Genomic DNA, 15,209 nt, shown 5'->3' on the forward strand with positions numbered 1-15,209 from the left:
AACAAGTCAAAATATATGTTATATTTGAGATTCTTCAAAGTAGCCACCCTTTGCCCTGATGATGGCTTTGCACACTCTTTGCATTCTCTCAACCAGCTTCATGAGGTTGTACATGGAATGCATTTCAATTAACAGGTCTTGTGGGAGTACAGGTCTGCAAGGAAAATGTTACAGTTGTGTAATATTCTCGACAACACAAATGCAACAGTTGTGTCCGCAGTAGAGGGTGAGTTGGTGGTTAGAGAGGTGGTGCTGGGAAGGAATGTTTAGTGGGGTGTTAGTGGGGCTGGGAAGGAAGGTTTAGTGGGGTTTTAGTGGGGCTGGGAAGGAATGTTTAGTGGGGTGTTAGTGGGGCTGGGAAGGAAGGTTTAGTGTGGTGTTAGTGGGGCTGGGAAGGAATGTTTAGTGGGGTTTTAGTGGGGCTGGGAAGGAAGGTTTAATGGGGTGTTAGTGGGGCTGGGAAGGAATGTTTAGTGGGGTTTTAGTGGGGCTGGGAAGGAAGGTTTAGTGGGGTGTTAGTGTGGCTGGGAAGGAAGGTTTAGTTGGGTTTTAGTGGGGCTGGGAAGGAAGGTTTAGTGGGGTGTTAGTGGGGCTGGGAAGGAAGGTTTAGTGGGGTGTTCTGCTTGGAGTGGCGTGAGAAGGAGAGGAGAAGGAGAGGAGGAGGAGAGAAGGAGAGGAGGAGGGGATAAAGGAGAGGAGAAGGAGAGGAGGAGGAGATAAAGGAGAGGAGGAGGAGAGAAGGAGAGGAGGAGGGGATAAAGGAGAGGAGAAGGAGAGGAGGAGGAGATAAAGAGGAGGAGGAGGAGGAGAGAAGGGGATAAAGGAGAGGAGGAGAGAAGGTGTCACTGGAGAAGAAAAAAGGAGGAGACAAAGAAGTGATCGACAGTGAGGGGAGGGTGCTGCCGGTGGAGATCTCAGTTTGGATGTCCAGCAGGCAGTCCTACTAACTCTCATGGCAGGCAGACCTTCTTGACCTGGGCCAGAGAAAAGGAAAACCTGCACTCACTGAAATAGTATTTTATGTTCTTTAGCAGCAGTAGAGGTCAAATGGACGTGTTTCGATGACAGCCTTCGTCAGCTTGTAGGGCTCTCATGCCACCTTATTAGATGGAAAGAGTCAGTCATTGTGAAGGCTTGGAGTGGTGAGTTTCACACTAATATGTGGTTATGGTTGAACCTTTCACACTTTCACTTTGTTTAATATTACTAAGGCATAGGACTACATCAACTTGGTATATGCATGTTTTCATTTTATCCTTGCATTATTTTCAGGCCATGGTTGGAATTGTTATTCTTTTAGATACTGTTTTCAGGTGTAATTGAAATCCAATGTGCTGTGTGTATGTTTGTTTGTGAGTAATATGTGAGAGAGAGAGAGAGAGAGAGTGAGAGAGAGTGAGATGGCCCAGGGTCTTGTGCTGTAGTCATGGCTATACCGTGTGAAGGGAGAGCTGGATGAAGGCTGATTTGAGGTTACAGAGACCCTGAGGCGCCCTCCAGCTGTCTCCTGTCACACTGCACACGGTCTGGAAGACTGGTCACACAATCCTGTGGTTATCTGAGAGACTAGTCACACAGAGGGAGAAGGGAGAACTGTTCTCTCACAATCTACAGACTAGATCTGAAATGATTTTAAAGTTTACATGGCTTTTGGGGATGAGTTATTAAGAAGGAACCCTAATATTTTGCAGTGACATTTTAGTCCACATTAACCTGTCAACCGATTCTGGTTATATGCAAAGAGTTCCTTGTAGATACAAATGTTTGAGAGAGCCACTAGACATATAAAACAACCTGAACCTGCAACAGCTTCATGACCATGTATCCCTGTGTTTCTGTTTTGCAGTGAAGGAGGACTGTGGCTCTGAAGAGGAGGATGAGGAGGAAGGGGGGGAGGAGGAGGAGGAGGAGGGGGGTAAGGATGCCCTGGTAGAGGAGATGCTACAGTTGGGGGATACAGCGGTCATCTACCCCGAAGCTCCAGAGGACGAGCAGAAGAGCAGGCCTGAGAGACGGGTCCCAGACGAGAATGGTACATCACTGCACCGTAAAACTCGTACCTTATTTTTCTACTCATAATGATGCTATCTTCAGAGAGACAGCAGAGCTTTTCAGTGATTTGGCACATAAAACATGGTCTTCCACGTTGAATGTATTTTCCTTCTCTCTATCTATATATACAGGCACGCCAGACACTCTTTCCCAGCTCCTGACCTGCCCGTACTGCTCGCGGGGCTACAAACGCTGCACTGCCCTGAAGGAGCACATCAAGCTGCGCCACGAGAAGAGTGAGGACAACTTCAGCTGCTCCCAGTGCAGCTACACCTTCGCCTACCGCACACAGCTGGACCGTCATATGACCCAACACAAGACTCAACACAAGGAACCTGTACAGGTACCACAACCAACATGTTGGTTTGTGTGTGTGTGTGTGTGTGTGTGTGTGTGTGTGTGTGTGTGTGTGTGTGTGTGTGTGTGTGTGTGTGTGTGTGTGTGTGTGTGTGTGTGTGTGTGTGTGTGTGTGTGTGTGTGTGTGTGTGTGTGTGTGTGTGTGTGTGTGCGAGTGTGCGTGCGGGTGTGTGTGTGTGTGTGCGGGTGTGCCTGTCTCTGTGCCTGTTTCTTTCCTTGTCCCTGTGATTGGAGGATACCCTGTTGGAGTATTCTGGCGTTCCTAACTATTCCCTCCTGATTCCAGGGATCTCCAAACGGGATTTCTGGAAAACCTGTGTGTTTTGGGACAGTTCCCAGACTTTTGCAGCACTGATGCTGTCATTGCTTGAGCTCACTCCCTCTCACAGACTGCCTGTTATTAATATACGATCAGTCCTCCCACTTTTATACAAATACAAATATATTTTATATTCTTCAAAGTAGCCACTCTTGGCATTCTCTCAACCAGCTTCATGAGGTAATCATCTGGACTGCATTTAAATTAAGAGCAGTGTTAAAAGTTAATTTGTGGAATTTCTTTCCTTCTTAATGCATTTGAGCTTTAAGGTAAGGGGGTATACAGAAGAGAGCCCTATTTGGTTAAATACCAAGTCAATATTATGGCAAGAACACCTCAAATATGCAGAGAGAAACGACAGTTCATCATTACTTTAGGACATAAAGGTCAGTCAATCCGGAAAATTTCAAGAACTTTTAAAGATTCTTCAAGTGCAGTCGCAAAAACCATCAAGTTCAATGATGAAACTGGCTCTCATGAGGACCGCCACAGGAAAGGAAGACCCAGAGTTACCTCTGCTGCAGAGGATATGTTCATTAGAGTTACCAGCCTCAGAAATTGCAGCACAAATAAATGCTTCACAGAGTTTAAGTAACAGACACATCTCAACATCAACTGTTCAGAGGAGACTGCGTGAATCAGGCCTTCATGGTTTAATTGCTACAAAGAAACCACTACTAAAGGACACCAATAATAAGAAGAAACTTTCTTGGGCCAAGAAACACGAGCAATAGACATTAGACCGGTGGAAGTCAGTCCTTTGGTCTGATGAGTCCACATTTGAGATTTTGGTTTCCAACCGCCGTGTCTTTTGTGACACAGAGAGTAGGTGAATGGATGATCTCCGCATGTGTGGTTCCCACCGTGAAGCATGGAGGAGGAGGTGTGATGGTGTGGGGTTGCTTTGTTGGTGACATTGCCTGTTATTTATTTAGAATTTAAGGCACACTTGACCAGCATGGCTACCACAGCATTCTGCAGCGATACGCCATTCCATCTGGTTTCGGCTTAGTGGGAATATCATTTGTTTTTCAACAGGACAACGACACAACACACCTCCAGGCTGTGTAGGGGCTATTTGACCAAGAAGGAGAGTGATGGAGTGCTGCATCAAATGACCTGGCCTCCACAATCACCCGACCTCAACCCAATTGAGGTGGTTAGGGATGAGTTGGACCGCAGTGTGAAGGAAAAGCAGCCAACATGTGCTCAGCATATGTGGGAACTCCTTCAAGACTGTTGGAAAAGCATTCCAGGTGAAGCTGGTTGGGAAAATTCCAAGAGTGTGTAAAGCTGTCATCAAGGCAAAGGGTGGCTACTTTAAAGAAGTAGCCATCCTTCCCAGCCCCACTAACACCCCACTAAACGTAAAGAATTTTGATTTGTATGACACTTGTTTGGTTACTACATGATTCCATATGTGTTATTTCATAGTTTTGATGTCTTCACTGTTATTCTACAATGTAGAATATAGTCAAATTAAAAGAAAAACTGTTGAATGAGTAGGTGTTTCCAAACTTTTGACTGGAACTGTATATTATAAAAATTCCTGGATGTTTATCTGCTCCTGTTGAATAAATTAACTTTATGGATTTCTGTTTTGCATTACAATTCATAATTCTGTCTTATCTCAGCACTGTTTTTATCACTGTCTGCTGACACAGATGCAAACTAAGTTTGCGTCTCAAATTGAACCCTATTCCCTATATAATGCATACTTTTTTCTGGTCAGAAATGTGCACTGCATCGGGAATAGGGTGCCATTTGGGATGAACACAACATGTTAGCTGACCTATTAAACGTTTAAACCCGTATTTGAATTGTACTGTACAGAACTATCCCTTTATTCTTTGACAGAGCAATTTGAACCAAGATGTCTTTATCCAGAGTGACTGCATACATTTTCATACTATTTAGTACAGGTCCCCCATGGGAATGTAGCCCACAACCCTGGCATCCAAGCACCATGTCCTACCAACTGAGCCACGCAGGATTACTGTTACTGTTGACTGGGAATGCATTACACGCCCTTCAGACAGCAACATGAGTATGCACTGACTTCAGACAGAGTACTGTTGTGACATGTAATATATTCATCCAGACCAAAACATCCCCATGATCAACACACACATTAACTCCACTGTACACGTTGACTGAAGAGGCTTCTCACCATGCACAACAAACACATTATCTGTGTCCCAAATGGCATGCTATTCCCTATATACCACACTTCTTTGCACTACTTTTGACCAGAGCCCAGAACCCTGGTCAAAAGTAGTGCACTGCATTGGGAATAGGGTTCCATTTGGGACGCAAAAATGAACTATGCTGTACCCGTTGACTGGAGAGTGTCCTCACTCACCCGTCTGCCCTTCTGTCTGTCTGCTAGCGCCACATGCCCCAAACCACGACAACAACAGGGGGGAATAGGAAGTTCACGTGTACAGAGTGTTCCAAGGCTTTTAAATACAAGCACCACCTGAAGGAGCACCTGCGTATTCACAGCGGTGAGTAATACTGGCAACACCTTGGTCACCATGGCAACACACCCATGGGATGTCTCACATCCCAAATGCTATCCTATTCTCTAATATAGCGCACTAATTTTGACCAGAGCCCTATTGGCCAATTGGGACACAGTCCTGGTCAAAGGTAGTGCTATAGGGAAGAGGATGTCATTTGGGACTGAATCCTAGTGACTCACCAATATATTCACAGCACTGCTGGTCCAGATGTATCTAACTAACCATTTCCTTTGATAATGTTTATAATACGCCGTTCTATAATTTCTGATTCTTGATTATGATAATTATTGAATCTGTGCTTCTGGCCAATGTGCCATAATTCTGTTGCTGTTGGCTTATAATAATAATAATAATAATAATATATGCCATTTAGCAGACGCTTTTATCCAAAGCGACTTACAGTCATGTGTGCATACATTCTACGTATGGGTGGTCCCGGGGATCGAACCCACTACCCTGGCGTTACAAGCGCCATGCTCTACCAACTGAGCTACAGAAGACTGGCTTCAGGGACATGACTCCATTACCTCAGCCTGTTTGTTAATAATAGGTGCACCTGCATCCCAAATGGCACCCTATTCCCCAGGTAGTGCACTACTTCTGACCAGGACCCATAGGCGTCGAACATAGTGCACTATATAGGGAATTGGGTGCCATTTGGGACACAAACCTTATGTTTTCAGATGTTTCCTGGAAGTAGCTTTATTTGATTACTCTATTCTTCTTATTTGACAAATTTCTCTCAGGAGAGAAGCCATACGAGTGCCCCAACTGTAAGAAGCGATTTTCCCACTCCGGGTCCTACAGCTCCCACATCAGCAGTAAGAAGTGTGTTGGCATGGTGCCTGTCAACGGTACCCCCCGACCAGTCATAAAGGCCTCCCAGACCCCCACCACACAGAACCAGCTTTCCGGCACTGCCCCCGTAGCCCCTACCCGACTGCTCCTCCGGGGGGAGAAGACAGATGGCAAGCCCCTTCAGGAGCAGCTCCCCGTCAACCAGATCAAATCCGAGCCGGTGGAATACGAGTACAAGCCGGTGGCGGTGGGGCCTAACGGGGCAGCAGGGACTAACGGGACAGTGTTTACCGGTGGCATGGCGGTACCCCAGGGCACGGTCCAGGCGGTGGTACTGCCCACCGTTGGTTTGATGTCTCCTATCAGTATTAATCTCAGCGACCTGCAGAACGTACTCAAGGTTTGATTTTGTATTTATTTGCCGATTTAAAAACAGAATTCAACCATGCATTTAAAATGATTGTTTTTCTAAATACAAAAAGGTGTAAAAGGCCCCTTTGCGGTCAGAAATGACCAAATCTAGCTATTGTATGGAGCCCCTTGATGTTGTGGTCATTTGTTAACCTCGCAGTTGGTGTGTCTATCATCCCAGTGACTTTTGCACATTTTAACATGAAGCTTTAGTACCACTACTCATCAAGGATAGCACCCAAAAAAGGTTTCTTATTGCCATTGTGGTGCTCTTATTTCCAAGGTGGCCATGGATGGGAATGTGTTTCGCCAGGTGCTGGGGACAGCCAACGGGCTGGTTTCGTCCAAGCAGGGGGTGGTGGGGCAGGCTGGGCAGCAGGTCATCTCAGCCATCAGCCTCCCTGGCTTCGTGGACCAAGACGGAACCACCAAGATCATTATTAACTACACCCTGGAGCCCAGCTTGGCCCAACAGCCCAGCGCACCTCAGCTCCTCAAGAAGGAACCTCTCCCTGCCCCCACCACCACAAACACACAGCCAGCCTCCAAAGTAACAGAGAAAGTCACCCAGGACCTCAGCATCATCAAGACCGAGCAGCCCGACTCGGAGTCTGAGAAGGAGATGGAGAAAGAGGAGGCTCAGACCGAGGCAGAGGCAGAGCAGAGTAAGGAGGGTGAAACACCAAAGGCCCAGACAGGCAAGACAACATGTCTGCTGTGTGATGACTGTCCTGGTGGTTTGGATGCACTACACATGCTCCAGCACTGTAAACCTACCAATGGGGAGGGGGGTGACGTCAGCCCCCTGGACCCCTCTATCGCCGCCCTGCTGGCAGAAGCAGGGATAACACCAGGCCAGCCCCCTCTGAAGAACCTGCTCTCCCTCCTCAAGGCCTACTTTGCCTTAAACGCAGAGCCCACCGAGGAAGAGCTGGCCAAGATCTCTGACAACGTCAGGTTGCCCGTGGACATAGTCAAGAAATGGTTTGAGAAGATGCAGTCCGGTCAGATTACTGTCGAGCCCCCTGGTTCCTCTTCCCCTCTACCTTCAACAGGTCCTAGCACAGAGACCCAGGCTGCCCAAAAGAAGAGCGGAGAGCAGACAGAGGCGCAATTCGCCTCGGCCCAAACCCAGGAGACATCATCTTCCCAACCTCCCAACAGTTCCCCTGCCTCGACCTCCGCCTCCCCCTTGGTCTCAGCCTCGGCTCCTTCACCACTAAACCTCTCCTCCAGCGGCCGGGTCATCGTGAAAACGGAGGAGGACTCAGAGGGCGAGTCTCAAGATCTTCCCCTGGACCTGTCCCTTCCCAAGCAGCCCCAATCAGAGCCCCAGGTCCCCCATGTCCCCCAGGAGCAACCCCTCAACCTCACCTGTTTGAAGAAGGAAACGTCCCATCCCCAGCTCCAGGCCCAGCTCCAACCCCAGCTCCAACCCCAGCTCCCAGGGTTCCAACCCCAGCTCCAGGCCCAGATCCAGGCCCAGCTCCAACCCCAGCTCCAGGCCCAGCTCCCGGGGTTCCAAACCCAGCTCCAGGCTCAGGGAACCACCAACACCATCTACGTCACTTCCCCCCCGCAGATGGCCACCTCCAGCCCGGTTAACATCATGACCACCCAGCTAGTAGCCATCACCAACCAGGGCAGCGGTGTGCCCTGTCTCAGGGCCATCTCCACTGGCACCACCAAACGGACTATTCTCATCCCCCAGCTTACCTACACATACACCACTAAAGCAGGCAGCGACGCCACTGGGGCCGACGGAGCCCAGAAGACCGTCAGAATCAACGGTTGCCAGGTTGGTTTGTGAGCAAGCTATTCAGAATGTTTGAAATGTGTGAGATGAGACAATAGGAAGATATACAGTAGATGGGCCACAGAGATGGTTATTCGTCAATATTAGGGGGAAATCAATCGGTGAAGGAGAGGGATACCACACACACACACACACACACACACACACACACACACACACACACACACACACACACACACACACACACACACACACACACACACACACACACACACACACACACACACACACACACACACACACACACACACACACACACACACACACACACACACACACACAGCACACACCAACAGAGGAGAGTGTTATGTCTAACAGAACACATTGATTCAGTTGAAGAGCAGAGGAGACATGAGGAGGAATGCACTGTGAGTTTCCTTCAGTGTCCTGCAGTTTTACTGAGTAGCCTGAATAACCCAGCACCAAGAAGTAAGTCTGCATCTCAATTGGTACTCTATTCCCTATATAGTGTAGAACTTTTGGCCAGGGCCCATAGTGCTCTGGTCAAAAGTAGTGCACTATATAGGGAATCGGATGCAATTTGGAATGCTTTCCCCCTGCCTGTGGAAAAATGAAAGCAGTCCTGGCTGAATGGTTTGGGCTCCCTCCAGGCTTCCCTGAGCTGGATGATGTATGTACCAGGTGAAGTTACCTAATACTCTGTGCGTGCATGACAGCAGACAGAATTATCTGCCGCAGCCTGGAGTTGAGTTGGATTCTTCCAGTAGGAGTCAAGGGATGGCGTGTGTGTGTGTGTGTGTGTGTGTGTGTGTGTGTGTGTGTGTGTGTGTGTGTGTGTGTGTGTGTGTGTGTGTGTGTGTGTGTGTGTGTGTGTGTGTGTGTGTGTGTGTGTGTGTGTGTGTGTGTGTGTGTGTGTGTGTGTGTGTGTGTGTGTGTGTGTGTGTGTGTGTGTGTGTGTGTGTGTGTGTGTGTGTGTGTGTGTGTGTGTGTGTGTGTGTAAAGAAGGACTAGCAGAATGAATCCTTGCATGTTATTACATGTGAGCAGCTCACAGCGCGGTGTCTGGCAGACAGATCTCTCTAAGTACTCCTGCTGGCTCACTAGAACTGACACAAAGGCCTGTGACAGTGGAAACACTGTGTTTTACATACTGCTGCTTGTATGGTCTAGTCTTGCATGATTATACAGTAATAGCAATGTCACATTGGAACAGATTTCGGGTTTTGCATTATAAGTATTTTGCTTTGTAAGCACTGGGGAAATGTTTATGTAATGAAAAGCATAATAAGTGAAATACTTAATAATAATGATAAATGATTAAAGCATCTCTCTTTTACTTTGAGGAGGAGGAGAAGGCTGACACCAGTTCAGAGAGCGTGTCGGCGGTAGAGGAGCAGAACGACTCAGACTCAGCCCCTCCACAGAAGAAGATGCGTCGGCTGGAGAGTGGCATGTATGCCTGTGACCTATGTGACAAGATCTTCCAGAAGAGCAGCTCCCTGCTCAGGCATAAATACGAACACACAGGTAAATCATATGCCCGGTGGTTGCGGGTCCATTGGGTCAGGGGCCGTATATAGCATCTCAGAGTAGGAGTGTGGATTTAGGATCAGCTTTGCCTTTTAGATCACGATAAGATTACACAGACAGGTGGGAACCTGATCTTAGATCAGCACTCCTACTCTGATCATTCTTGACTTTTTAATGAGTGCTGCCCGGCCTGTGCTAGTCCTTCTCGTCTTGCTATGAGACATTACTTCACTTCTTGCATGATATGAAGAATGTGGATGGCATTGACAGGCATTTAAAACACCAAGGTCTTTACTTTACCTGGCACTTTCATATGGTAAACCAATGGTTCTTCCCTGAAGATGGTATTTTAGCCAGCTTCAAACAGCTGAAATACAATATTTTTGGTTATGGAAAATATATTTCACAGCGGTTTAGATGGTACAGATTCTACCCAATAACTGCTTGTTTTGTCACATTAACTGAAATTAGGCAAACTATTTGAATTTTTGCAACCAGGAAATGGAGGAGCCATTTTTCTGCATAGTGCATCTTTAAACCACCTAATGTCCTCCTAAAACACATATGAATTATTGAACAACTTTTGACCTGGGTCCATATAGGAAATAGTGTGCCATTTGGGAAGCGAAACTGGCCTGGCGTAGGACAGGCAGGCAGTGTCCAAATCACTTCAGAAAAGGGGGTGTTTAATGGCCCCGTTGGATGGGCCCAGTTGAACCCTTTATAGTGCACTACTTTTAACCAGGGCCCCTAGGGGACCGGTCAAGCAGAATATATGAAAATTTCAGCATTTGGCAGCTAGTTTGATCTCCATTCACCCTAAGATGTTTGTTTATTTTACTGAAAAGTATTCCTGTGCAACAGACCTGCTGGAATCCATTTGGTGGAATATTCTGAAGTGTTTTATGCTGAACAAAAATATAAACGCAACATGTAAAGTGTTGGTCCCATGTTTCATGAGCTGAAATAAAATATCCCAGAAATCTTCCATATGCACAAAAAGTGTATTTCTCTCCAATTTTGTGCACAAATGTGTTTACATCCCTCTTAGTGAGCCATCAACCTGACAGGTGTGGCATATCAAGAAGCTGATTAAATGGAATGATCATTACACAGGTGCACCTTGTGCTTCGGACAATGAAAGGCCACTCTAAAATGTGCAGTTTTGTCACACAAGACAATGCTACAGATGTCTCAAGTGTTGAGGGAGCGTGCAATTGGCATGCTGACTGCAGGAATGTCTACCAGAGCTGTTGACAGATAATTTTATGTTAATTCCTCCACCATAAGCCGCCTCCAAATTTGGTAGTACGTCCAACCGGCCTCACAACTGCAGACAACGTGTAACCACTCCAGACCAGGACTTCCACATCTGGCTTCTTCACCAGCGGGATGGTCTGAGGCCAGCCACCCGGACAGCTGTTGAAACTGAGGAGTATTTCTGTCTCTAGTAGAGCCCTTTTGTGTTGAAAAACTCATTCTGATTGGCTGGGCCTGGCTCCCCAGTGGATGAGCCTATGCCCTCCCAAGCCCACCCATGGCTGCACCACTGCCCAGTCAATCCATAGATTAGGGCCTAATGAATTTATTGAAATTGACTGATTTTCTTATATGAACTGTCACTCAGTAAAATCATTGTTGCTTGTTGCATTTATATTTTTGTTCAGTATATACTTCATTGTGAGGATTTGTGTTATGATTGTTATGTTTCCATAACAAATGCTGTTGGTTTCACAGGTCACAGTCTACAGGCAGGTCAGTCTAATGTAGACTGTGACAGACCTGATGTAATGTTAAAAGCAAGGCGCGCACACACACACACACACACACACACACACACACACACACACACACACACACACACACACACACACACACACACACACACACACACACACACACACACACACACACACACACACACACACACACACACACACACACACACACACACAGAGCAAATCAAGAGTGATGGGTTGCGGATTGAAAAAAACCTTTTTACAGGTGGTGTGTTTAATGGAGAAGTTGGTTGAGTTTGAAACTCTGTTTCTCTCTCCAACTTTTGCAACCCAAACTCAGTATGTGGCTGTGTGTCTTTCAGAGGGTTTTAAATCAAGTTTCTGTTAAACATCCATGTACATTGGACACTAAAGTAATCTACTCTTCTCTCTTCTTCTCTTCTGTTTTCAGGAAAACGTCCACACGAGTGTGGCATCTGCAACAAAGCCTTCAAACACAAGCACCACTTGATAGAGCACACGCGTCTGCACTCCGGAGAGAAGCCCTACCGCTGTGACAAGTGTGGCAAGTGTTTCTCCCACTCGGGCTCCTACTCCCAGCACATGAACCACCGATACTCATACTGCAAGAAGGAGCCCCAAGGAGATTATCTGGTGGGGCGTCGGCTCAGCATGACCCCCGAAATGAGCCCCCAAGCAGAGGAGCAGCAGTCAGACAGCCGGCCCACCTCCCCTCCCTCCCAACTGGACTCAGACGAGAGGGAGAGTGAGGAGGAGCTGGAGGAAGAGGAAGGAGAGGAGGAAGGCATGGAAGCCATGAGCATGGACGACATACGGGTGGTGCAGGTGGGCGAGGATGATGAAGAGAGTGAGATCTACGAGGTGGAGGAGTGTGAAGGGGAGAGGCAAGAGGAGGAGGAAGAAGGGAGCAGAGAGGAGGAGGCACATCAGGAAGAGGAGGGACAGCAGGAAGAGGAGGAGGGACAGCAGGAAGAGGAGGAGGAAGAAGGGAGCAGAGAGGAGGAGGCACAGCAGGAAGAGGAGGAGGGACAGCAGGAAGAGGAGGAGGCACAGCAGGAAGAGGAGGAGGCACAGCAGGAAGAGGAGGAGGCACAGCAGGAAGAGGAGGAGGAAGAAGGGAGCAGAGAGGAGGAGGCACAGCAGGAAGAGGAGGAGGGACAGCAGGAAAAGAAGGAGGAAGGGAGGAGAGAGGAAGAGAAGTCTGTACAGCAGGAGCAGGTGTGTGAGGAAGAGGAGGAAGGGAGAAGAGAGGAGGAGGAAGAAGGGAGGAGAGAGGAGGAGGCACACCAGAAGGAGGGGGAGGAAGAGGAATGGAGTAGAGAGGAAGAGAGCAGAGAGGAGTCTGTACAGCAGGAGAAAGATGTGTATGAGGAAGAGGAGGAGCAGGAGATGGAGGTACAGGTGATGGGAGAGGGGGAGGAAGGAGAGGCAGAGAAGGAAACTGTGGTAACAGAGAAGGCTAAGGAAACAGAGGACAGAAAGAAACAGGTGAAAGATGTGTATGGGGAAGCGGAGGAGGAGGAGATGGAGGTACAGGTGATGGGGGAGGGGGAGGAAGGAGAAGCAGAGCAGGAAACTGTGGTAACAGAGAAGGAAACAGAGGACAAAGAACCGCATGTGGACAAGGAGAACATTACAGAAACATTAGAAAATGGACAGAAAGAAACAGAGGAAAACAAGATGAACAGTGAATGAAAAATACATTTTGTGTTGAAAATGTCAAATAGCAGGACAGGAAAATATTGTCTTGTTGTCAGAAGAAGAAACAAAACAAACATGGCTGCCATGTTGATGCTGTGTTGTCGGTCCACTACTGTGTTCAAACCCAGGTGTGCCTGAACTAGACAAAAAAAGAAGTGACTTTTATTTGTGGGAAAAAAATCAGTGTTACTTAGACCTTGTTTATAGTAGTATTATACATCTGAAAAGAAGGAAGAAAGGAAACACCCATGTGGACATTTGTTACTGAGAGTGAGACATCCCTTCCCAGGTCATTTCTGTTTGTCAGTGTTATTACTCATTTTGCAGCTCATGTTTTAACCTTTTAACCTGTACAGTTGAACAAAGATTTCTATACCTTTTTATTGCCAAATGATGGTGTTTGCTAAAATCAGTATTTTATTGAGTTGTAAAAAAAAAAAAACATCTGCACTACAGTATTCCTGGTTTACCTATGGATACAACATGCCTCATGATGTGTTGTGCAACCTTCAGTATGATTTATGTACACACTAGCTATAGATCTTCTTTATGTTAGCTAACCTTAGCATAGCATTTTGTTTTAAGTTGGATTGTTAGCCTTAAGAAGAAAAGAGGATTCTGGGAAGGGGGTTAGCCTGAGTGCCAGTCTGTTTGTTCGATCATGTTAACTCCTTGTCACTCATTGTCTTGCCATGTTTGGCTTGTCGAGGACAGCAATGGAATTGGCAAGAGCACAAACGGATCTGGGACCAGGCTAGGGAGAGGTGAGAGGGTGGGGATGATGATGTGGCATCTGATGCCATAACCAAACTGTCCTATCAGGGAAGGTGTCACAACCTCAAATCCGGCATTCTTACCATGCTCCTCCTTGGTCGCGCCCCAATAATCTCTCCTTCCTGCAGTGTGCACTTGTTTACCACTCCCCACAAATTGAAACGCATTGGACTGGTGTAGGCATGGGCTAAACTACAAGAAGTTTACACAATATTTTGTATACCAGTCATTTCCTTTCAAATCCATGAAGGGAAGAGAGCAAGTGCGCACGTTTGGTGAAAGGTTTGATTATTGGGACACCCCTTGTTTTCGGTTAGGTGAGTTGTTAATCAATGATCATCAGTGTTATAGGGTCATATGAAGCAGGAGGGGGGCAGTTCTCTGCATTGTACCCCACCCCAATGCCTCCAGCCTTATGCAAGACCAGTCCTGTGTGCTGTAAGTGCCATTGAACAGTGTTATTTTTACTTCACGGATGTAGCCAGTACATCTTTCAATCTGCGCAAGGCCCATATTGAATAATGTTTGTTTACTTGCTTGGACACATTTTTTGTTAAATAGTGCTTCATCCCAAATGGCACCATATTCCCTATTGGTGCACTATAGGGCTCTGGTCCAAAGTACTATACTATGGAGGGAAAAAGTGGCCATTTGGGACGCGGACAATAGCACGAATAAGGAATCTTTCATGTGACAAAAGTGACAAAGAGAATAAGATGGATGGGAAAGGTTTTTTACTGTGTTTAAGGGGATTTTCCTGTGTTGGAGTGTCAGCCATTATTAGTTGAGTGCACTAGTTTTAAAAAATGGTGGCAAACTAACCCTCACTTCAGGTAACAAATGTTAGTGAATATGGTCCCTGTGTTTTATGACGTGTTTCAGTTGATTTGACCTAACAGTGTTACTTCATTCTTTTTCAGTTTGGCTTTAGTGTTTTTCATGTGTGCATTTGGCAGTATTAGAACCCTTGTCACTGATGAAAGTGTACCTATTTAGTTTTTAGAGGACTTTTTATATTTATGTGTCTTATTTTTATATTTCTTTATGGTTATTTATTACACACATTGTAGTGTACAATACTGTAGTTTGAATTGATACAATAATAATATATTTTAGTATGAAAAATGATTTGAAGGTCAATGAATCCAGAGCGGTCTGAAGTACAGCTCCAGGAGTCACGAAGTCTGTTTTCCAAAAAGCAACCT

The 15,209-nt window shown here is 46.6% G+C and overlaps 1 protein-coding gene across 1 annotated transcript in view; it reads left to right on the forward strand.

The window, feature by feature from the left end:
• The window catches only part of LOC124040648 (zinc finger E-box-binding homeobox 1-like), a 110,830-nt gene extending 95,940 nt beyond the window's left edge, over positions 1 to 14,890 (forward strand). Inside the window, exons 3-10 of the mRNA XM_046357729.1 lie at positions 1,847 to 2,032; positions 2,184 to 2,395; positions 5,118 to 5,235; positions 6,000 to 6,451; positions 6,746 to 8,260; positions 9,583 to 9,766; positions 11,960 to 12,482; positions 14,887 to 14,890. Of these exons, the coding sequence (XP_046213685.1) occupies positions 1,847 to 2,032; positions 2,184 to 2,395; positions 5,118 to 5,235; positions 6,000 to 6,451; positions 6,746 to 8,260; positions 9,583 to 9,766; positions 11,960 to 12,482; positions 14,887 to 14,890 (3,194 nt within the window). The remainder of the gene's footprint in view (positions 1 to 1,846; positions 2,033 to 2,183; positions 2,396 to 5,117; positions 5,236 to 5,999; positions 6,452 to 6,745; positions 8,261 to 9,582; positions 9,767 to 11,959; positions 12,483 to 14,886) is intronic.
• Positions 14,891 to 15,209: the final 319 nt, after the last annotated feature.

The sequence above is a fragment of the Oncorhynchus gorbuscha genome, linkage group LG08 (assembly GCF_021184085.1).
Source record: "Oncorhynchus gorbuscha isolate QuinsamMale2020 ecotype Even-year linkage group LG08, OgorEven_v1.0, whole genome shotgun sequence".
Taxonomy (NCBI): Eukaryota; Metazoa; Chordata; class Actinopteri; order Salmoniformes; family Salmonidae; genus Oncorhynchus; species Oncorhynchus gorbuscha.